Genomic DNA, 20,859 nt, shown 5'->3' on the forward strand with positions numbered 1-20,859 from the left:
TGGGGGGACACGGGGATGTGGGGACACGGGGATGGGGGATGCAGGGACACAGGGACATGGGGCATGGGGACACGGGGACATAGGACATGGGCACAGAGACATGGGGGGCACAGGGATGTGAGGACACCGAGGGATGTGGGGACACGAGGGGACACTGGGGACACAGGGACATGGGACGTGGGGATGTGGGGACGTGGGGACATGGGATGTAGGGCCACAGGGGCCACAAGGGACACAGATATGGGGCGCAGGGGGACATGGGGACACAGGGACACAGGACGCAGGGATGCGGGGGGATGTGGGAACGTGGATGTGGGACACAGGAGGACATGGGGCACAGGGGGACGTGGGGCACAGGGCCACGGGGGGCCACGGGCTGCAGGGACCGGGGCGAGGCGGCGGGTGCTCGCTGCCCGCAGGCGGCCCCCTGGGCAGCATGGTGCTGGTGTTCGGCTGCCGCTCGTCCGCGCTGGACCACATCTACCGGCGGGAGATGGAGGAGGCGCAGGAGCGCGGCGCCCTCAGCCAGGTGCTCACCGCCTTCTCCCGCGAGCCGGACACCCCCAAGGTGCGACCGCCGCCGCCGCGGGACGGGGTGGGGACGGGTGCGGGGGTGGGATGGGATGGGGACAGGGGTGGGGACCGGGGTGGGATGGGGACTGTGGCGAGACAGGAATGAGGATAGGGACAAGGACAGGATGGGATGGGGACTGTGGTGGGACAGGAATGGGGATAGGGATGAGGACAGGGATGAGGACAGGATGGATGGGGGCCGTGGCGGGACAAGGAGGGGGATAGCGATGGGGACAGGTATGGGGACAAGGACCAGAAGCAGCATAGGGATGGAGATGGGGATGGGGACAGAGAAGGGATGAGGACAGGATAGAGTTGGGCACACAAAGACAGGGATGAGGACAAGGATGGGATGGGAATAGATGGGGACACAGACAAGGACAGAGACTGATATGAGGAAAGAGACAAGGAGAGGACAGGAACAGGATGGGGACAAGATGGGGACTGAGATAGGGATGGGACCACAGACAAGGACGGGCAAAGGGACGGGGTGGAGATGGGGACAGGGTTGGGGATGGGGACCGAGCTGGGGTGAGGACGGTGATGGGGATGGGGCCCGTGTGGCGGGGTGGCCCCGGCACAGCCACCCGCCCCCCCGTGACGCCGAGCCACCCTCCCTCCCTCCCCCCCCAGACCTATGTGCAGGACGTGCTGCGGACGCAGCTGGCGGCGGAGGTGCACCGGGTGCTGTGCCAGTGCGCGGGACACATGTACGTGTGCGGGGACGTCACCATGGCCACGGGCGTGCTGCAGACCGTGCAGCACATCCTGGTGCAGCAGGCCGGCATGACGCTGGGCGAGGCGGGCGACTTCATCAGCGAGCTGCGGGTAAGGGGGCAGCGGGGCCGGGGGCCGGGCGGGGGGGGCCACACGTGCCCCGTCCCGTCCCGCTGGCGCCTGACGCCTCCCTGCCCAGGACAAGAACCGGTACCACGAGGACATCTTCGGCCTCACCTTCCGCACGCAGGAGGTGGCCTTCCGCATCCGCAGCCAGTCCTTCTCCATGCAGGAGCGCCGGCAGCCGGGCCCGGCGCCCTGAGGCCGGGGGGGCCACCCCGGCCCCGGCGCCCTGGGGCGGGAGGGGGCCCCTTCGCCCCGCTGCTGCTGCTCCCCCGGCCCCGCTGCAGGCAGCTCCCGCCGCCCCCCAGTAAAGGTTTAGTTTTGATACCCCCCGGCCTCCTCTCTTGCTGCCGTGGAGCACGGGCCGTGGGGCCGGGTACGCTCCGGTCCCGGTGCTGCGGGGCTCGTGTGGCTGGACACGCCGGGGAGCACCGTGGGGGGGGGGAGGGATGTGGTGCGGCCTCGGCAGCCCCAACCTGCGCGGTGGCAGCCGCAGGGCTGCGCTGGCGGCATCGACCCTGGCATTGGCATCACCCCACGCTGCCCTGGTGCCGCCCGAACCGCCACGGTGCCGCCCACAGCATCACCCCAGTGTCACCTAAACCACCACGGCGCTGCCCACGGCATCACCCCACATTGCCCTGGTGTCACCCAAACCACCCCAGTGTCACCTAAACCACCACGGCGCCACCCACGGCATCACCCCACATTGCCCTGGTGTCACCCAAACCACCCCAGTGTCACCTAAACCACCACGGCGCCACCCACGGCATCACCCCACATTGCCCCGGTGTCACCCAAACCACCATGGTTCCGCCCACAGCATCGCCCCGGTGCCACCCGAACCACCTCGGTGCCACTCTCGGCATTGCCCCGGCACCGCCGTGGCATCATCCCTGGCATCGCCCCCTGTGCCGCTGCAGCATCGCTGTTGCCCAATGCCCCATCCCGTCCTCACGGCTGCCACCCCGGCATCGCCCCCGTGCTGCTCTGGCGTCACCCCCTGCTCCGCCACAGCATTGCCACCGTGCCGCCCCGGCACGTTTCACCGTGCAGGAGCCCTGGGAAACCGGGGTCACAGCAGCCACCGTTGCGGAGCGGCTGGACCTCGCACGGCGCCCAGAGCAGGGCTGGGTGCGTGCGAGCTGCCCACGGCCGGGCTGCAGTGCCGGGGCCGTTCCTGCCCCGGCCCCCACCCCGCGCCGGCGCCCACCGCAGCTCCGCCGGGACACCAGTCTGTAAACCTTTATTACGCCGCGGTGCGGGGCAGGGCCCCCACCTGGGCCACGGCAGCGGGGCGGGCGACGGCTCCAGCCCCCCCGGTGCGGGGCTGGGCCCGGATGCGCCGTGCCCCCCGTATAAATATAGCACCTGGTGGCCCCCGGCCCCGCGCCCGGCGGGGGCAGCACGGGAGCGAGGCGGCGCCGAAGCGGGGGGACCTCCGCGGGTGCCGGGGGCGGCCGAGCCCCCCTGCGCCCGGGTCCTGGGCCCCCTCGGGACGCGGCGCGCTGTCCCGCCGCCCCCGGCACCCGTGGGGCTGCTGCCGCTGCCACCACCTCCCTGCAGCGGCTCTGCCGGTGCCCCGCCGCGGAGGCGCCACGCTCTCGGCACGCCGGGGACCCTGCGGAGGGGAGGGAAGAGGTCAGCGGGGCCCCACGGCGCGGTGCAGCACATGCGCCACGGCACGGCATGGCATGGGCACCGCGGCACGGTCCCCACCACCGGTGCGTGCAGGGCACGTGCCCAGCCCCGCCGTCCCCAAACGTGGCGGGATGGCAGCGTCCCCTCCCAGCGCCGCCGCGGGACGGGAGGGGAGGGGGCCGCCGCGCTCACCCGGCGCCCAGGCCAGCTAGCCCGTCTGCTCCTCCTCGTCCTCGTCCTCGTCCTCCTCGGCCCAGCCGCCCAGCGGCATCTCCCGGTGCTGAGCCTGCGAGGCCCTGGCCGCCGAGCCTGGGGGGGGGGGGGGGGGGAGCGGGGTCAGATCGGTGCCGGGACGGCGGCGGCCCCCCGGCTCAGCCCCCCGGTGCCAGGCCGCCCCCAGCCCCGCGGCAGCACTCACCGGCGGTCACGGCGGGCGGCTTGGGGGCCCCCGCGGGCATCCACACCCCCACGGCGTGGGGGCCGGGGCCCTGCTGCTGCTGCTGCTGCTGCTGGTGGAGCTGAAGGAGGGGGGCAGAGGTGGTCAGACAACCCCCCTCCCCCCTGCTCACGGCCCCCCCACGCGACCCATGGCCGGGGAGGGGACGGGAGGGGACATGGCCGTGGGGCACCCGGCCCCGAGCAGAGTGGGTGGCCAGGGGTGAGCGGGATGGAGCACCCGACGGCCCAGGGATGGGGACAGGGATGGGGATGGGATGGGGACGGTGACAGGGAAGGGGATGGGGATGGGGATGCTGGTGGGGACCAGTCCACCACAGCGCCGATGACACGGGGATGGGATGGGACGGGATGGGGACGGGGAAGGGAACGGGGATGCCGGTGGGGACCAGTCCACCGTGGCGCCGATGACACGGGGATGGGATGGGGATGGGGACGGGGACAGGGAAGGGGACGGGGATGCCAGCGGGGACCAGTCCACCGCGGCGCTGATGACACGGGGATGGGATGGGAATGGGGACGGGGACGCTGGCGGGGACCAGTGCACGGCGGCGCAGGCTTGCCTCGTGCATGTAGATGGCGTGCAGGCTCATCTCGGCCGAGGCCACCTCGGCCAGCAGCACGGAGCGGCTGAGGCTGAGCAGGCGCGACTCGCTCAGGAAGAGGCTGCGGGCAGAGGCGGCGTGAGCACGGCGCCGGGAGGGTGGGGGGCGCTCGGCCCCACGGCCCCCCCGGCCCTCCCCGCGGCGCCGAGGCAGGACCTGTCCTCCGGGAGCAGGCGGTCGCTGCGGCCGCCGGGGCTGTCGGCGGCGGGGGGCCGCGGGCGCCCGGGCGGCGGGGAGCACAGGGACGCCAGGACGCTGGCGGCGGCGCCGGCCGCGCTGCAGGGCTGGACGAAGCGCCGCTCCCGGGACGCCAGGCCGCCGGCGGAGAGCAGGGGCCGGGCCAGCACGCTGGCCAGCAGGCCGTCGGGCTGCGGGAGACGGCGGTCAGAGGCGCCCGGTCCCCCCTGCCCCCATCCCGCTCGCCCCCCGCCCCGCTCACCGCCGCGGCCGACTCGTCGGAGAGCAGCGAGGCGCCCAGCGGCCCCTCGGCCAGGATGCGCTGGGCGGGCGGCGCAGCGGCCGCGTCCTGCTGCACCTTCTCCTTGAGGTGGCTGAGGAAGAGCTCGCTCTGCGGCGGCGGCTGCCAGCGCGGGTTGGTGATGGCGAAGTGCATCAGCGACAGCTCCGTCTTCCCGTTCTCGGCCTGCCGGTACACCGAGGCCTCCGTGTGGCCCGCCGGGAGCCACTGCGGATTGCCGTGGTTGCGGACGTCCAGCTGGGCGAAGGAGCAGATGTCGCCCACCCCCACCACCTCCACCGTGAAGTTGCGGAAGAAGTCGACGATGTCCAGGGCGCGGGTGGGCAGGGCGAAGATGAGGATGAGGGGGGTGAGGATGGGGCTCAGCAGCTCCTCCAGGATGAAGACCTGCGGGCGGGCGGGCGGGCGGGCGTCAGCGGCGCCGGGCGCAGCGTGGACCCCCCTGCGCGCGCCGCCGCCGCGCTCACCGCCTTGTACTGGAAGAGCTGGGCCATCTCGGCGCGCGTCTCCGACTTGCTGGCGTTGCCCTGCCAGTGGTCGGGCATGTAGTGGATGTGGGCGAGGACGCACTGCAGCAGCTGCTCGGGGCACCACACCATGTGCTCGTCCGGGATGAAGGACCTGCGGGCCGTGGGGACGCGCGTCGCGCCGGGGGCCGTGCCGGCGCCGCGCGCTTCCCCCCCTACCCGCGCCGCGCCGCACCGCGCCGCCCGGCCCGCGTCCTGCCCACCTGGCCACCGTGACCACCAGCCCCAGCAGGGTGATGGCGGTGAGGATGTGCTGCACGGTCAGCACGTCCTCGTCGTAGACGGTGAGGACGATGAGCACGGCCAGGATGGAGCCGGCGAAGAAGCCCACGTTCTTGGCCAGCACGGTGAGCAGCGGGCTGGTGAAGGAGTTCATGTACTTGGTGGCCGGCTTGTAGCCGCGGCTCAGGCGCGCCTGCAGCTCGTGGTTGAGCTCGTTGAAGTGCCGCAGGTAGTGGCGGCCGTAGAGCGACCAGCGCCGCGCGCCCAGGCTGCCCGGCTCCCGCTTGATGATCTCGGTGTAGCTGAAGAAGGCGTAGAGCACCTGCCACACCAGCACGAAGGGGCAGAGCAGCAGGTTGGCCAGCCCCAGCAGCACCATGGTGCGCGCCAGGCGCTGCGCCAGCTCCAGCCGCGAGCCGGCCCGCTTGTACTGCGGCTGCAGGTTCCACTTGTTCTGGAAGAGGGAGCCGGGGCCCCAGAAGAAGAGCAGCTCCAGGTTGTACTTGAGGCCCTGCGTGAGGAAGACGACGTGGCCCAGCAGCGGCACGTGGAAGCGGACGGGCAGCAGCGACTTGTTGACCATGGCCACCGTGTAGTTCTTGAAGCGCAGGATGCGGTGGTAGATGTCCAGCTCCGTCAGCTCCTTCTTGTGCACGCACATCTGCTGCTCGCGCTGCAGCGAGATCAGCCGCGCCTGCACCTCCTGCCAGCTGTAGTTGCACAGCCCGTCCTGCACCGACGACAAGCAGCTCGCCACGGGCACGCCGGCACGGCGCAGCGCGGCGCCCGCCACCGCCCCGGCGCCATGGGGCGAGCGGCCCTGCCCCACGGCTGCCCCGATGCCGGCCTCGCTCACCGAGGGGATGTTCAGCGCCTTGATGTAGAAGGTGCGGATCTCCCAGTAGCTCAGCAGGCTGCAGAGCACCTTGACGAGGCGGTACAGCCAAAACACGGCGGCCATCACCAGCAGGAAGATGATCCAGCCGCTGGCCCGGATCCTGCGGAGGGCAGGTGCCGTCGGGCGGGATCCGGCAGCCGGCGACCCGGAGCCGCCGGCACGGCCCCGCTCCCGGCCGCTCCTCACCTCTGGGCGCACTGGGGCGCGGGCAGGACGGCGTCGGGCAGCGTCACCTTGCTCCGGTCGGGCGCCAGCCCCCCAGCGTGGCTGTGGTTGAGGGGCCGGTTGGCGAAGAGCACGTCGTACTCCACGCAGCACAGCAGGAAGGTGGTGAAGGTGACGACGAACAGGAACTGCCTGGGGGCCGGCGCGGGGCTCAGCGCGGCCCCGGCCCCCCCCCCCCGCGCTCCCCCACCCCAGCCCCGGCCCCGGGCGCTTACACCAGCTCGAAGAGGTCGGAGAGCATCATGCAGGCGAAGCCGTTCTTCTGGTGGAAGTGGTAGATGTTCGGGGCGCGTTAAGGAACGTGCCCGCGGCGCCGGCCCGGCCCCCCCCGCGCCCCCCAGCCCGGCTCGCCCCGACGCCGCGCGGGGCCCCACGGCGCCCCACGGCGCCCTGCTGCGGGGGCGGGCGTGCGGCCCTGCAAGGATATCTTGGTGAAGAAATTATCCAGGTTCTTGATGTGGTGCCAGGAGTCTGGCGAGGAGAGAGAAAAACAGCCCGGGTTGAGCCGGGGCCGGCGCCAGCCCCCAGCTGCGCCCCCACCAGAGGGCTATGGGGCAGGCCGGGCCCCGAGCCCCACAGCTGCGACCAACCGCAGAGCTATGGGGCAAACTAGCTCCTTCAACCCTGCTCCAAGGCTGTGTCCCGACCGGAGAGCTCTGGGGCAGGCCAGGGCCCCCAATCCCTCTCCCAGGCCATGTCCCAGCTGGAGAGCTATGGGGCAGCCCAGGCCCCACAACCCCCAGCTGTGGCCAGCTGGAGAGCTATGGGGCAGGCCAGGCCCCGAGCCCCCCGGCTGTGCCCAACCAGAGAGCTATGGGGCAGACCGGGCCCCCCCAATTCCCCTTCCAGGCCGTGTCCCGATCCGAGAGCTACGGGGCAGGCCGGGCCCCCAGCCGGCACGCTGTAGGGAAGGGTGTTCCCCCCCCCGGCCCGCGCCCCACACGCCGTGGGGCAGCCGCGACCCCGTGGCGCTGCTGGGCGTCCCCGCGCGCCCCCCGCTACCTTGCAGCCCCTCGGTGACGTGCACCAGGAGCTCCTCCTCGCCGGGCGGCGAGTCCTCGTCGTCCTCCAGCCGCTGGTACTCGCCCTGCGCTGCCATCGCTCCGCTCCGCCGCCGCCGCCTGCGCCCCGAAACGCCTTGGCACCGGCACCGCGACCGGTACCGGCGCCGCAGCCCGGACACCCCGCGGGACCGGAGCCGCCGGGGCGGCGCGGCGCGGCAGGAGCCGCCCGCTCGGTGCACGGGGCGGCCGGGGCTCCGCTCCGCCGCGATGGGGCCCCGCCGCCGGGACCCCCCCCCCGGGCTCCCCAACCCCCGCCCCGGACTCCCGGGCCCCCCCTCACCGCCGCTCCGCTCCGCTCCGCTCCGCTGCGGCGCGACCGGCCGCGGCGCTGCCCGTGCCTGACTCACGCGCGGGCGGGGAGCGGAGCCGAGCGGAGCGGAACGGGCCGGGCCGCGCCGGGGCCCCGGGCGAGCAGCCGTGATTGAGCAGCCGTGATTCAGCGCCGGCTCCCCGCGGCCCGGCCCGGCCCGGCCCGGCCCGGCTGCCCCCCCCCCTCCCCGGGGCCGATAAAAATACCCGCGGGGCGGCGGGGATATAAATAGCGCCGGGAGCGTAAACAGCCGGCGGTGCCCACGGCCGCCCGCGACCCCCCCCCCCCCGCCCGGACCCGCGGGGACACGCGCGCCCCCATGTCCCCATGGGACACACGCACCCCCTGGGCCCCCACAGCCCCGCAGGGCACGCGTGCCCCGTGGGGACACGCGCACACGGGGACATGCGCGCCCTGATGTCCCTACGGGGCACGTGTGCTCTCTGTGCTCCCCCCCCCACGCGCCCCCACGTCCCCACGGGGCACACGCAACCCACGGGGACAGGTGTGCCCCCATGTCCCCATGCATGCCCCCATGGGGCACGCGCACACCCCCATGGGGACACATGTGTCTCAATGTCCCCATGGGGACACACACACCCCCACGGGGCACACACACACCCCCATGGGGACACACGTGTCTCAATGTCCCCGTGGGGACACGCACACCCCCATGGGGCACGCGCACACCCCCATGGGGACACATGTGTCTCAGTGTCCCCATGCGGACACGCACACCCCCACGGGGACACACACGCGCCCCCATGTCCCCATGGTGACACGGGAATCCAGCAAGGGCGCAGGTGCCCCTGTGACACCACGGGGGCACGCGCACCTCGATGGCCCTGTGGGGATGCGCATACTCTCGTGGGGACACACAGACCCTCGTGGGGACACACGGACCCCCATGGGGACACATGGACCCTCGTGGGGACACAGGGACCCCTGCAAGGACGCGTGCACCCCAATGACCCCGTGGTGACACACACACACCCCAAAGGGGACACGTGCGCCCTAATGACCCCACGGTGGCACAAACATCCCCACGGGGACACGTGCCCTGCAATTTCCTCGCGGTGACACACGCGCCCCGCAACCCTGTGGTGACACGTACCGCAATAGCCATGTGGTGACACAGACACCCTGCAGGGACGCAGGCACCCCCACGCCCCATGGGACACACGCCCCGGCACGGACACACGTACCTCGACGGCCCCACGTGGTCACACGCGCCCTCACGGGCCACAGCCTGACGGCTGTGGGGCACACGCGCACCTGGGGGTCCCGTGGGGACACACAGAGCCCCGTGGGGACACGAGCACCTTGATAGCCCCGTGGGGACACACACAGCCCCATGGGAACACAAGCACCTGGAGGTCCTACGGGGACACATGCAGCCCCGTGAGGACAGGAGCACCTGGAGGTCCCATGGGGACACACAGGGGGACACACGCAATCCCATGGGGACAGGAGCACCTGGAGGTCCCACGGGGACACACAGGGGGACACACGCAATCCCATAGGGACAGGAGCACCTGGAGGTCCCACGGGGACACACAGGGGGACACACGCAATCCCATAGGGACAGGAGCACCTGGAGGTCCCATGGGGACACACAGGGGGACACACGCAATCCCATAGGGACAGGAGCACCTGGAGGTCCCATGGGGACACACAGGGGGACACACGCCATCCCATAGGGACATGAGCACCTGGAGGTCCCACGGGGACACACAGGGGGACACATGCAATCCCATAGGGACAGGAGCACCTGGAGGTCCCATGGGGACACACAGGGGGACACACGCAATCCCATGGGGACAGGAGCACCTGGAGGTCCCACGGGGACACACAGGGGGACACACGCAATCCCATAGGGACAGGAGCACCTGGAGGTCCCACGGGGACACACAGGGGGACACACGCAATCCCATGGGGACAGGAGCACCTGGAGGCCCTATGGGGACACACAGGGGGACACACGCAATCCCAAAGGGACAGGAGCACCTGGAGGTCCCATGGGGACACACAGGGGGACACACGCAATCCCAAAGGGACAGGAGCACCTGGAGGTCCCATGGGGACACACAGGGGGACACACGCAATCCCATAGGGACAGGAGCACCTGGAGGTCCCATGGGGACACACAGGGGGACACACGCAATCCCATAGGGACAGGAGCACCTGGAGGTCCCATGGGGACACTCAGGGGGACACACGCCATCCCATAGGGACAGGAGCACCTGGAGGTCCTATGGGGACACACAGGGGGACACACGCCATCCCATAGGGACAGGAGCACCTGGAGGTCCCACGGGGACACACAGGGGGACACACGCCATCCCATAGGGACATGAGCACCTGGAGGTCCCACGGGGACACACAGGGGGACACATGCAATCCCATAGGGACAGGAGCACCTGGAGGTCCCATGGGGACACACAGGGGGACACACGCAATCCCATAGGGACAGGAGCACCTGGAGGTCCCACGGGGACACATGCACCCTGGTGGCCCCACAGTGGGGACACACGCGAGGACACGTTCACCCCGTGGGGACACGCGTGGACTCACTTCCCCGCGGGGGCGCGCGTGGCTCCCGGTACCGGTACCGGCGCTGGCCCGGAGCGGCCGTGACGAGTCCCCGCGCCAGCGCCGGGTCCGTCCCGGGAAACCGGGGCCGCCAGGCGGAGGCGGAGACGGCGCCGGGCCGCGGTGCCCCCCGGTGCCCCCCCCGCCCCCATGTCCCGGTGCTCCCGGTGCCCCCGCGCCGCGCTCACCTGGCTGCGGGCGGCGGGGCCGGTGCCGGTGCCGGTGCCGGGCGCTCACGCGGCCCCGCGCCCGCCCCGGGCCCCGCCGCCGCCGCCGCCACCGGGCATGGCCGCGCCCGCACCGGCACCAGCAGCGGCACCGGGGCCCGGAGGAGGAAGGGGGGTCGCGGTGCGGGGGTCGGGGAGGAGGAGCGAGGGGTGCCGGTGCAGGGTGCGGGGCTCTGGAAGGGGTCGGGGTGCCCGGTGGGGGTCCCGGTGCGGGGCCGGGGAGAGGTGCGGGAAGGGGCCGGGGCTCCCGGGGAGGGGCTGGGGGTTGGGGGGGGCCCGGCGGGGCCCGGCGCAGGCCCCGGGCCGCGGTGCTGGGGCTCCGCCCGCCGCAGCCGCAGCCGCAGCCGCAGCCGGGCCCGCCCCTGCCCGCCCCTTCCCGGCCCGCCCCGGTGCCCGCCGCCGGCGCTGCCCGGTGCCGCCATGCTGCTGCGGGCGATGGGCGCGCGGGCCGGGGCGCGATCGGTGCGCGCCGCGCTGCGGGGGAGCGCGGCCCCCGCGCGCAGGTACCGGCACCGGCACCGGCACCGGCACCGGCACCGGGAGGGGGGGCCGGGACTCCTGGGTTCCCTGGGAGGGGGGAGCGGGGGGAGCCGGGACTCCTGGGACCCCTGGGGGGGGGAGCGGGGGGAGCCGGGACTCCTGGGCCCCTTGTGGGGGGGGAGCCGGGACTTCTGGGACCCCTGGGGGGGGGAGCAGGGGGAGCCGGGACTCCTGGGCCCCTTGTGGGGGGGGAGCCGGGACTTCTGGGACCCCTGGGGGGGCGAGCAGGGGGAGCCGGGACTCCTGGGTCCCTTGTGGGGGGGGAGCCGGGACTTCTGGGACCCCTGGGGGGGGGAGCAGGGGGAGCCGGGACTCCTGGGCCCCTTGTGGGGGGGGAGCCGGGGCTTCTGGGACCCCTGGGGGGGGGAGCAGGGGGAGCCGGGACTCCTGGGTCCCTTGCGGGGGGGGGGGGGGGTTGGCGGTGGGGGGGTTGGGGCCGGGCCCCTGGGGGCAGCAGGGTCTGGGGCTGGCACGGGGGAGGCAGGGGGGGCCCTGAACCCCGGTATCCCGAGGGGCTCCGTGGGGCGGAGCAGAGGGAGCCGGACCCCTGCCTTCCCGGGGGGGCAGGAAGGTCCACGGGGCGCAGCAGGGGGGTCCCGAGGCCTGGGCTGGCGGGGGGACACGGGGGGGGGGTGGAGGAGGGCCGGGCCCCCCCCGCTCACCCCCTCACCCAGCGCCGGGGGCTGCCCGCGGCTCCCCGGCCCCCCTCGCCCCCCCGGGGGCCCAGGGCCGCCGACCCCACGCTGCCGGCTCAACCTGCTGCTCGCCGGCCCGGCCGCCGCCGCCTGCCTGGGCCTGGGCTGCGGCCTGCTGGGCACCGCCGCCACGCGCTGCCAGGCGGCCACCGCCGTCCCCGTCCCCGTCGCCGTCCCCGTCCCCGCGTCGCCGCCGCCGCCGGAGCCCACCTTCGCCTGGGCCGAGTTCTGGAGCTTCCTGCGCCCGCAGCTCCTGGCCCTCTCGGCGGCCGTGGCGGTGAGCGGCGGCGGCGGGGGGCGGCGGGGGGCACGGGGGGCACCGGGGCGGCGGCGCTGACGGCCCCGCGTCGCCGCAGCTCGCCCTGGGCGCCGCCCTGCTCAACGTCCGCATCCCGGCGCTGCTGGGGCAGCTGGTGGACGTGGTGGCCCGCTGCGCCCGCGGCCGCCTGGCCGGCTACTTGCGGGAGGCGCGGCGGCCGGCGCTGCGCCTGCTCTCGCTCTACGCCCTCCAGGTGAGCCCGGGGCCGCCCGCCCGCCCCCCCCTCCCCAACCGCAGCCCCCCCCCCGCCGCCCGGCCCCGCGGCGAGCCCCCGTCCTCCTCCTCCGCAGGGGCTGCTCACCTTCGGGTACATCGCGCTGCTGTCGCGGGCCGGCGAGCGGGTGGCGGGCAGCATGCGGAAGGCGCTCTTCGCTTCCCTGCTCCGGTAACGCGCCCCGGGAGCTGCCGGGATGCACCGGGGACCAGAGGGATGGGGATGGCATGGGGACCAGGGTGGCAGGGACAGGACTGGGATAGGGACTGGGATGGCAGGGATGGGGACCAGAGGGACAGGGATGGGACCAGGACAGTGAATGGGGCAGCAGGGATGGGGACCAGAGGGACAGGGATGGGACTGGGATGGGGAATGGGGCAGTGGGGACAGGATGAAGACCAGGGCGGCAGGGATGGGACGGGGGTGGCAGGGACGGGGACGGGAACAGCGTGGATGAAGATCAGGGTGGCAGGGATGAGACGGGATGGGGACCAGGGCAGCGGGGACAGGGACCAGGGCGGTGGGGACGGGATGGGGACCAGGATGGGGACTGGAGCAGCAGAGACAGGATGGGATGGGAACCTCGGCAGCAGGGACAGGGACCAGAGCAATGGGGACGGGGCGGAGATGGGGACCTGGGTGGTGAGGACAGGGACAGGACCAGGGTGGGTGGGACAGGATGGGGACGGGGACTGGGGTGGCAGGGATGGGGCTGGGACTGCGGGGATGGAACGGGGACGGGATGGGGACCAGGGCGGCGGGGCAGCACCGCAGCTCGCATCCGGCGCCTCCCCGCAGGCAGGACGTGGCCTTCTTCGACGCCAACAGGACGGGGCAGCTGGTGAACCGGCTGACGGCCGACGTGCAGGAGTTCAAGTCCTCCTTCAAGCTCGTCATCTCGCAGGTGAGAACCACGGCCGGGCGGCCCCGCGGCGCCCGTCGCCCCCGCGGCGCCCGGCGCTGCCCGCGGCTTCTCCTCCCCAGGGGCTGCGCAGCGTCACCCAGACCGTGGGCTGCTTCGTCTCGCTCTACCTGCTCTCGCCCAAGCTGACGGGCCTCCTGCTCGTGGCCATGCCCACGCTGGTGGGCGCCGGGGCCCTCATCGGCTCCTTCCTCCGCCGCCTCTCCCGCCAGGCGCAGGAGCAGGTAACGTGCCGTTGGGACACCGGCCCGCGACGGTGCCGGCCCGGCGTGCCCGGCGCTAGCCCCCCTCTCGGCGCAGGTGGCCAAGGCCACGGCGGTGGCCGACGAGGCGCTGGGAAACATCCGGACGGTGCGTGCCTTCGCCATGGAGGACAGGCAGGCGGGGTAAGGACCGGGCGGGAGGCGCCGGCGGCCACGGTGACACGGGGCCACGCCGGGTGCCGTCAGCACCGCCGCCTGCCCGCAGCGCCTACTGCGCCGAGGTGGACCGCTCGAGCCGGCTCAACGAGCGCCTGGGCCTGGGCATCGCCGCCTTCCAGGGGCTCTCCAACGTGGCGCTCAACGGTGAGCGGGGGGTGGGCGCCGTGGGGCAGGCGCCTTTTGGGGGGGCCGGGTCCCACGTCCCCTCTGCGCCCTGCAGGCATCGTGCTGGGGACCATCTTCGTGGGCGGCTCGCTGATGGCCGGGGACGGGCTCTCGCCGGGAGACCTCATGTCCTTCCTGGTGGCGTCGCAGACGGTGCAGAGGTGAGGGCAGGGCCGCGGCGCCCCGCTCCCCGCCGGCCTCGGGGCGGGCGGCCCCATCCCCGAAACGCGCCCCTGAGCCCGGCTTCTCCCCTCGCAGGTCCATGGCGAACATCTCCATCCTCTTCGGACAGGTTGGTGGGACTGGGGCTGCGGCCGGGCCCCGGCGTCCGGGAGGCGCTGGCAGCCTGCGCTCCCGCTGCCGCTCCCGCAGGTGGTGCGCGGCCTCAGCGCCGGCGCCCGCGTCTTCGAGTTCCTGGCGCTGGAGCCCAGCGTGCCGCTGCGGGGGGGCGCCCGCATCCCCGGACACTCGCTGCTCGGACGCATCTGCTTCCGCAACGTCTCCTTCAGGTGAGCCGGGGCCGCCCGCGCCACCCGCCTGCCGCCCGCCCGCCCGGGGCGCTGCCTGCCGCCCCTCAGCCCCCGCCGCTCTGCCCGCAGCTACCCCACCCGCCCCGGCTACCAGGTCCTGCGCGACTTCAGCCTCACCCTGCCGCCCTGCAAGACCGTGGCCATCGTGGGACCGTCCGGAGGAGGTACCGGCCCCGGCTCTGGCTCTGGCCCCCTCCCGGGGCGCGGGATGCTCCCTGCGCTGCAGCCCCGGCACCTCAGCGGCGCCCGGGCGCATCCTGTCCCCGCTGCTCTGCGGCGCTGCCCCGGGAGCCCAGCGGGTGCTGGGGACAGGGAGCTGGCGGCCGCGGGGCTGACGGCTCCCCGCTCCCGCAGGGAAGTCGACGGTGGCGGCGCTGCTGGAGCGCTTCTATGAGCCCGCGCGGGGCTCCATCACCCTGGACGGCTGCGACATCTCCTCCCTGGACCCCTCGTGGCTGCGGGGGCAGGTCATCGGCTTCATCAGCCAGGTGGGGGCTGATGTGCGAGGGCCTTCCCCGTGAGGGGGCATCCCGGAGGGGAGGGAGGCCCCGGGCTGGGCCGGGCGCTCAGCGGCCTGGCCTCCCCCAGGAGCCGGTGCTCTTCGGAACAACCATCATGGAGAACATCCGCTTCGGGAAGCCCGGAGCGTCCGACGCCGAGGTGTATGCCGCCGCCCAGCTCGCCAACGCCGACGGCTTCATCCGCAGCTTCCCCGAGGGCTACAGCACCGTCGTGGGTGAGCGCGGGAGCGTGCTGGAGCGCTGGACGCAGCCGGGGCCGGCGCTGAGCTGCTGGGCCGGGGGCAAACCCCTCCCCTGCCTGGGGGCCGGGCTGCTCGGGGTCCCCGTGGCGTGGCGGGGTGGCACGGCAGCAGCCCTGTGCTCTCGCCCAGGCGAGCGCGGCGTGGCGCTCTCGGGGGGCCAGAAGCAGCGCATCGCCATCGCCCGGGCCCTCGTCAAGAACCCCTCGGTGCTGATCCTGGACGAGGCCACGAGCGCGCTGGACGCCGAGTCGGAGAAGGTGGTGCAGGAGGCGCTGGACCGGGCGGTGTCGGGCCGCACGGTGCTGGTCATCGCCCACCGCCTCAGCACCGTGCGGGGCGCCGACCTCATCGTGGTGCTGGCGCAGGGCCGCGTGGCCGAGGTGAGCGGGGCGCCGGGGCGGTGGTGGCACGGGGGCTCGGCACCGCTGCCGCCGCCGCCACCTCTGGACCGTCTCCGTGCGCCCGCAGGCGGGAACCCACGAGGAGCTGGTGCGCCGCGGCGGCCTCTACGCGGAGCTGATCCGCAGGCAGACGAAGGAGCGGGCCTGAGCGCGGAGCCGAGCGTGGCGCCGATCCCAGCCGGAGCGTGCCGTGAGGGGCAGTGCTGCCGGAGCGGCAGCCGGAGCGGCAGCCGGGGCTCGGGCCGGGCGCCTGCGTCCCGTCCCCCCCGGTGCAGGCGGCGCGCAAGGGGGGGGGCTGCGGCTCTTGCAGCCCCCCTGGGAGGAGTCGCGGCCCCGGTGTGGCGGCAGCGGGGCCTCGGGGCCCCTCGTGGCAGTGTTCGCTCAATAAACCCCCTTGGGCGGAGGCTGCGTGGGGCTGTGCTGCTGCGGGCGGCGGCGCCGTCACCATCGTCCTGCGCCCCGGGGAGCCACCCCTGCACCTACACCCGGGAGCAGCTGTCTCCGTGGCAACGCCCCCCCTCCCGCGTCCAGCTCCATGGCAACGCCCCCACGTGCACCACCGCCCGTCTCCATGGCAACGGCCCCGCTGTCCGCGGCAGGGCCACTGGCACCGCCGCAACAGTCCCGCCCCGACGGGAGCCGAGAAGGGCCTTGCCGCGCTGCCCGCTGGGAGGCTCCGCCCCTCCGCGACGGGAGCCGGGAAGGGCCCCGCAGTGCTGCACGCCGGGACGGCCGCACTTCCGCTCCCGGCAGCCCCCGCGCCGGCGCCCTTGGGCTGGGGTGCGGGCACCCGCTTAGGGCTGGGCCCGGTCCCGGGCAGAGCCGCGGGCGCGGGGCGCTGCGGGGCCGGTCCCGTCGCCTCGGCCAGCCCTTCTCGCCCCGGTGGGCGCCCCTGATCTCCGCCATAACGCGCCGTCCCCGGCGGCGCGCGGGGCGGCCTGGGGGCGGGGCCTGGGGGGGCAGTGTGCTTGGGGGCGGGGCTACAGGGCCTGGGGGCGGAGTTATAGCGTGGGGGAGAGGCCAGTGGCCGTGTGCGCTCTGGGGGGCGGGGCTAGTGGGGTGGGGTGAATCCAGGGGGCGGAGCTAGAAGGGGAGGGGGCGGGGCCAGCCGTGGCCCCGGGCAGGCGGTGCGTCCCGGCCCCTCCGCGTGGCCGGAGCCCCCGAGCGCCGCGGTGCCGCGGGCGCTGCGGGCCGGGGCCGGGGCCGGGCCGGAGTCGGGGCGGTCCCGGTGATCCCTGCACAGCAGGGCCCGAGGCAGCATGTCCAGCCCCTCCCATCCCATCCCATCCCATCCTGCATGCGGATCTTGGGCCCGGAGCCAGCTCCAGCACTCCAGCCCGGGGAAGGAGGGAGCTCTGCACCCCGCTCCCCCGGGCCGGGGAGGGCACCGTGTCCCCCGGGGCCTGCGCAGAGCCGAGTGCTGCCTGAGCACACGGGGTGCCCGGCCCGGGTGGGAGAGCTTGTCGGGGTGGGGTGGGGAGGGATCCGGCAAGGGTTAAGGATCTGCCCCGCTCCAGGCAGCTGGAGCAAAGGCTTTCTGCAGGGAGGAGAGGGGAAGCCCGGGGGTGAAAGGGGAAGGGGACATCCCGAGCAGGCCATCAGCGAGCGCCGCCGTGATGCCCTGTGCCAGTCTGCACAGGGGAGGTTATTCCCGGTCCAGGTCGGCTCCCCGTTGCGCTGCCGTGTGCCTGGGCAGTGCTGGGCTCTGCCTCTCCCCAGTTCCTGCCCCGCTGGCAGCCAGCTCGCAGGCGCTGGGCTCTGTAACGGGGCTTACGAGCTTTACCGCAGATCTGTCTCGTTCTGGGGACGTGCGGCGAGCAAAGCCTGCGGCCTCGGCACGTGCGTCTCCTCCTGCCCCCCTGGACCCGCTCAGCCTCGGGCCGACGCGGGGCAGAGGCTGCGCGCGGGGAAGGCGCCGCTGCGAGGTCCCGTCGGCGGAGGAGCCCCAGCCCTGGGTCGGGGTAGCAGCCGCCTTCGTGGGGGCGCGGGGCCGGCTGGGGGGCCGAACCGGCCTGGGGGCTGCTGCGGGTGCAGGTGCGCGGCGGGGCCGTCCCCGTCCCGCTCGGCTGTGCCGTGGCTGTGCTCTGCCGACGGCGCCCGGGTCAGCGGTGGGGGCCTGCACGGGCGAGCGGCGACGAGCCCCACGTGCAGGAGCCCCGGGCCGGGGGCGCCGTGCCCCAACCCCACGCGGGTCTCGGGCTGGTGCTGCGCCTCCCGCGTCCGCAGCAGGCGGAGGGAGGAAGGAGCAGCGGGTGTCTAGGATGTGCCGCAGCCCCTGCTCCCTGGTGCCGGCGCAGGGCTGAGGCAGCGGCGGGACGAGCACAGAGCCCGGTGCCCCGGCGGGGCGAGTGATGGCAGGACCCCCGTGCTGCCCGGCTCCCCGCGTGGGGCAGGGAGGATCTAGGCAGCCCCGCGCCGCCGGGTCTGCGTGGCGGGGACGGCCCCGGGTGCCCGGGGTGGGGGCACCGCTCTGCTGGGGGGCAGGGGCTTGGGGGGAGCAGGGGGCCGGGGGCACTGGGGGTAGCAGGGAGTGCAGAGCTGGGGGAAGCAGGGTGCAGGGACTGGGGGGAGCAGGGGGCCGGGGGCACTGGGGGTAGCAGGGAGTGCAGAGCTGGGGGAAGCAGGGTGCAGGGGCTTGGGGGGAGCAGGGGGCCGGGGGCACTGGGGGTAGCAGGGAGTGCAGAGCTGGGGGAAGCAGGGTGCAGGGACTGGGGGGAGCAGGGGGCCGGGGGCACTGGGGGTAGCAGGGAGTGCAGAGCTGGGGGAAGCAGGGTGCAGGGACTGGGGGGAGCAGGGGGCTGGGGGCACTGGGGGTAGCAGGGAGTGCAGAGCTGGGGGAAGCAGGGTGCAGGGACTGGGGGGAGCAGGGGGCTGGGGGCACTGGGGGTAGCAGGGAGTGCAGAGCTGGGGGAAGCAGGGTGCAGGGACTGGGGGGAGCAGGGGGCCGGGGGCACTGGGGGTAGCAGGGAGTGCAGAGCTGGGGGAAGCAGGGTGCAGGGACTGGGGGGAGCAGGGGGCTGGGGGCACTGGGGGTAGCAGGGAGTGCAGAGCTGGGGGAAGCAGGGTGCAGGGACTGGGGGGAGCAGGGGGCCGGGGGCACTGGGGGTAGCAGGGAGTGCAGAGCTGGGGGAAGCAGGGTGCAGGGCTTGGGGGGAGCAGGGGGCCGGGGGCACTGGGGGTAGCAGGGAGTGCAGAGCTGGGGGAAGCAGGGTGCAGGGACTGGGGGGAGCAGGGGGCCGGGGGCACTGGGGGTAGCAGGGAGTGCAGAGCTGGGGGAAGCAGGGTGCAGGGACTGGGGGGAGCAGGGGGCTGGGGGCACTGGGGGTAGCAGGGAGTGCAGAGCTGGGGGAAGCAGGGTGCAGGGACTGGGGGGAGCAGGGGGCTGGGGGCACTGGGGGTAGCAGGGAGTGCAGAGCTGGGGGAAGCAGGGTGCAGGGACTGGGGGGAGCAGGGGGCCGGGGGCACTGGGGGTAGCAGGGAGTGCAGAGCTGGGGGAAGCAGGGTGCAGGGACTGGGGGGAGCAGGGGGCCGGGGGCACTGGGGGTAGCAGGGAGTGCAGAGCTGGGGGAAGCAGGGTGCAGGGACTGGGGGGAGCAGGGGGCCGGGGGCACTGGGGGTAGCAGGGAGTGCAGAGCTGGGGGAAGCAGGGTGCAGGGCTTGGGGGGAGCAGGGGGCCGGGGGCACTGGGGGTAGCAGGGAGTGCAGAGCTGGGGGAAGCAGGGTGCAGGGACTGGGGGGAGCAGGGGGCCGGGGGCACTGGGGGTAGCAGGGAGTGCAGAGCTGGGGGAAGCAGGGTGCAGGGGCTTGGGGGGAGCAGGGGGCCGGGGGCACTGGGGGTAGCAGGGAGTGCAGAGCTGGGGGAAGCAGGGTGCAGGGACTGGGGGGAGCAGGGGGCCGGGGGCACTGGGGGTAGCAGGGAGTGCAGAGCTGGGGAAGCAGGGTGCAGGGCTTGGGGGGAGCAGGGGGCCGGGGGCACTGGGGGTAGCAGGGAGTGCAGAGCTGGGGGAAGCAGGGTGCAGGGACTGGGGGGAGCAGGGGGCCGGGGGCACTGGGGGTAGCAGGGAGTGCAGAGCTGGGGGAAGCAGGGTGCAGGGGCTTGGGGGGAGCAGGGGGCCGGGGGCACTGGGGGTAGCAGGGAGTGCAGAGCTGGGGGAAGCAGGGTGCAGGGACTGGGGGGAGCAGGGGGCCGGGGGCACTGGGGGTAGCAGGGAGTGCAGAGCTGGGGGAAGCAGGGTGCAGGGACTGGGGGGAGCAGGGGGCCGGGGGCACTGGGGGTAGCAGGGAGTGCAGAGCTGGGGGAAGCAGGGTGCAGGGACTGGGGGGAGCAGGGGGCCGGGGGCACTGGGGGTAGCAGGGAGTGCAGAGCTGGGGGAAGCAGGGTGCAGGGACTGGGGGGAGCAGGGGGCCGGGGGCACTGGGGGTAGCAGGGAGTGCAGAGCTGGGGGAAGCAGGGTGCAGGGACTGGGGGGAGCAGGGGGCTGGGGGCACTGGGGGTAGCAGGGAGTGCAGAGCTGGGGGAAGCAGGGTGCAGGGACTGGGGGGAGCAGGGGGCCGGGGGCACTGGGGGTAGCAGGGAGTGCAGAGCTGGGGGAAGCAGGGTGCAGGGACTGGGGGGAGCAGGGGGCCGGGGGCACTGGGGGTAGCAGGGAGTGCAGAGCTGGGGGAAGCAGGGTGCAGGGACTGGGGGGAGCAGGGGGCCGGGGGCACTGGGGGTAGCAGGGAGTGCAGAGCTGGGGGAAGCAGGGTGCAGGGACTGGGGGGAGCAGGGGGCCGGGGGCACTGGGGGTAGCAGGGAGTGCAGAGCTGGGGGAAGCAGGGTGCAGGGGCTTGGGGGGAGCAGGGGGCCGGGGGCACTGGGGGTAGCAGGGAGTGCAGAGCTGGGGGAAGCAGGGTGCAGGGGCTTGGGGGGAGCAGGGGGCCGGGGGCACTGGGGGTAGCAGGGAGTGCAGAGCTGGGGGAAGCAGGGTGCAGGGACTGGGGGGAGCAGGGGGCCGGGGGCACTGGGGGTAGCAGGGAGTGCAGAGCTGGGGGAAGCAGGGTGCAGGGACTGGGGGGAGCAGGGGGCCGGGGGCACTGGGGGTAGCAGGGAGTGCAGAGCTGGGGGAAGCAGGGTGCAGGGGCTTGGGGGGAGCAGGGGGCCGGGGGCACTGGGGGTAGCAGGGAGTGCAGAGCTGGGGGAAGCAGGGTGCAGGGGCTTGGGGGGAGCAGGGGGCCAGAGGCAGTGGGGGGT

The 20,859-nt window shown here is 74.0% G+C and overlaps 3 protein-coding genes across 3 annotated transcripts in view; 2 read left to right on the forward strand and 1 right to left on the reverse strand.

Annotated features, from left to right (window-relative positions):
* NOS3 (nitric oxide synthase 3) overlaps positions 1-1,740 on the forward strand; it is a 10,664-nt gene extending 8,924 nt beyond the window's left edge. Inside the window, 3 exon segments of the mRNA XM_067292240.1 lie at positions 420-568; positions 1,207-1,401; positions 1,490-1,740. Coding sequence (XP_067148341.1) covers positions 420-568; positions 1,207-1,401; positions 1,490-1,612 — 467 coding nt within the window. The 3' untranslated portion in view covers positions 1,613-1,740.
* A 1,212-nt stretch (positions 1,741-2,952) lies between these two features.
* On the reverse strand, positions 2,953-7,565 carry ATG9B (autophagy related 9B). Its single transcript, XM_067292140.1, has 13 exons — positions 7,468-7,565; positions 6,891-6,936; positions 6,681-6,743; positions 6,427-6,597; positions 6,199-6,340; positions 5,324-6,072; positions 5,061-5,214; positions 4,555-4,980; positions 4,272-4,483; positions 4,074-4,176; positions 3,473-3,572; positions 3,247-3,363; positions 2,953-3,034 (listed from the first exon to the last, which is right to left on the reverse strand). Exons 1-12 carry the CDS (start codon positions 7,562-7,564, stop codon positions 3,263-3,265), a joined length of 2,364 nt encoding a protein of 787 aa, XP_067148241.1. The 5' UTR covers position 7,565; the 3' UTR covers positions 2,953-3,034; positions 3,247-3,262.
* Positions 7,566-11,942: 4,377 nt separating this feature from the next.
* On the forward strand, positions 11,943-15,848 carry ABCB8 (ATP binding cassette subfamily B member 8; the record flags this gene model as incomplete). The annotated part of the gene is made up of 15 exons (XM_067292241.1): positions 11,943-12,170; positions 12,250-12,405; positions 12,503-12,597; positions 13,225-13,330; positions 13,411-13,572; positions 13,649-13,734; positions 13,817-13,914; positions 13,991-14,096; positions 14,194-14,227; positions 14,308-14,444; positions 14,535-14,629; positions 14,820-14,953; positions 15,054-15,201; positions 15,358-15,608; positions 15,697-15,848. Coding segments are annotated over 15 exons (1,917 nt in total), but the record flags the coding sequence as incomplete, so codon positions are not given.
* Between the last annotated feature and the right edge of the window lie 5,011 nt (positions 15,849-20,859).

This window comes from Apteryx mantelli, chromosome 2 (genome assembly GCF_036417845.1).
Source record: "Apteryx mantelli isolate bAptMan1 chromosome 2, bAptMan1.hap1, whole genome shotgun sequence".
Taxonomy (NCBI): Eukaryota; Metazoa; Chordata; class Aves; order Apterygiformes; family Apterygidae; genus Apteryx; species Apteryx mantelli.

Coding starts and splice junctions, on each gene's coding strand:
- ATG9B (XM_067292140.1), bottom strand. CDS start 7,564: ATGGCAGCGCAGGGCGAGTACCAGCGGCTGGAGGACGACGAGGACTCG. Junction 6,598..6,680: donor TCCGACCTCTTCGAGCTGGT/GTAAGCGCCCGG, acceptor GCCGGCCCCCAG/GCAGTTCCTGTTCGTCGTCA. Junction 6,341..6,426: donor GCGCCCCAGTGCGCCCAGAG/GTGAGGAGCGGC, acceptor TGCCCTCCGCAG/GATCCGGGCCAGCGGCTGGA.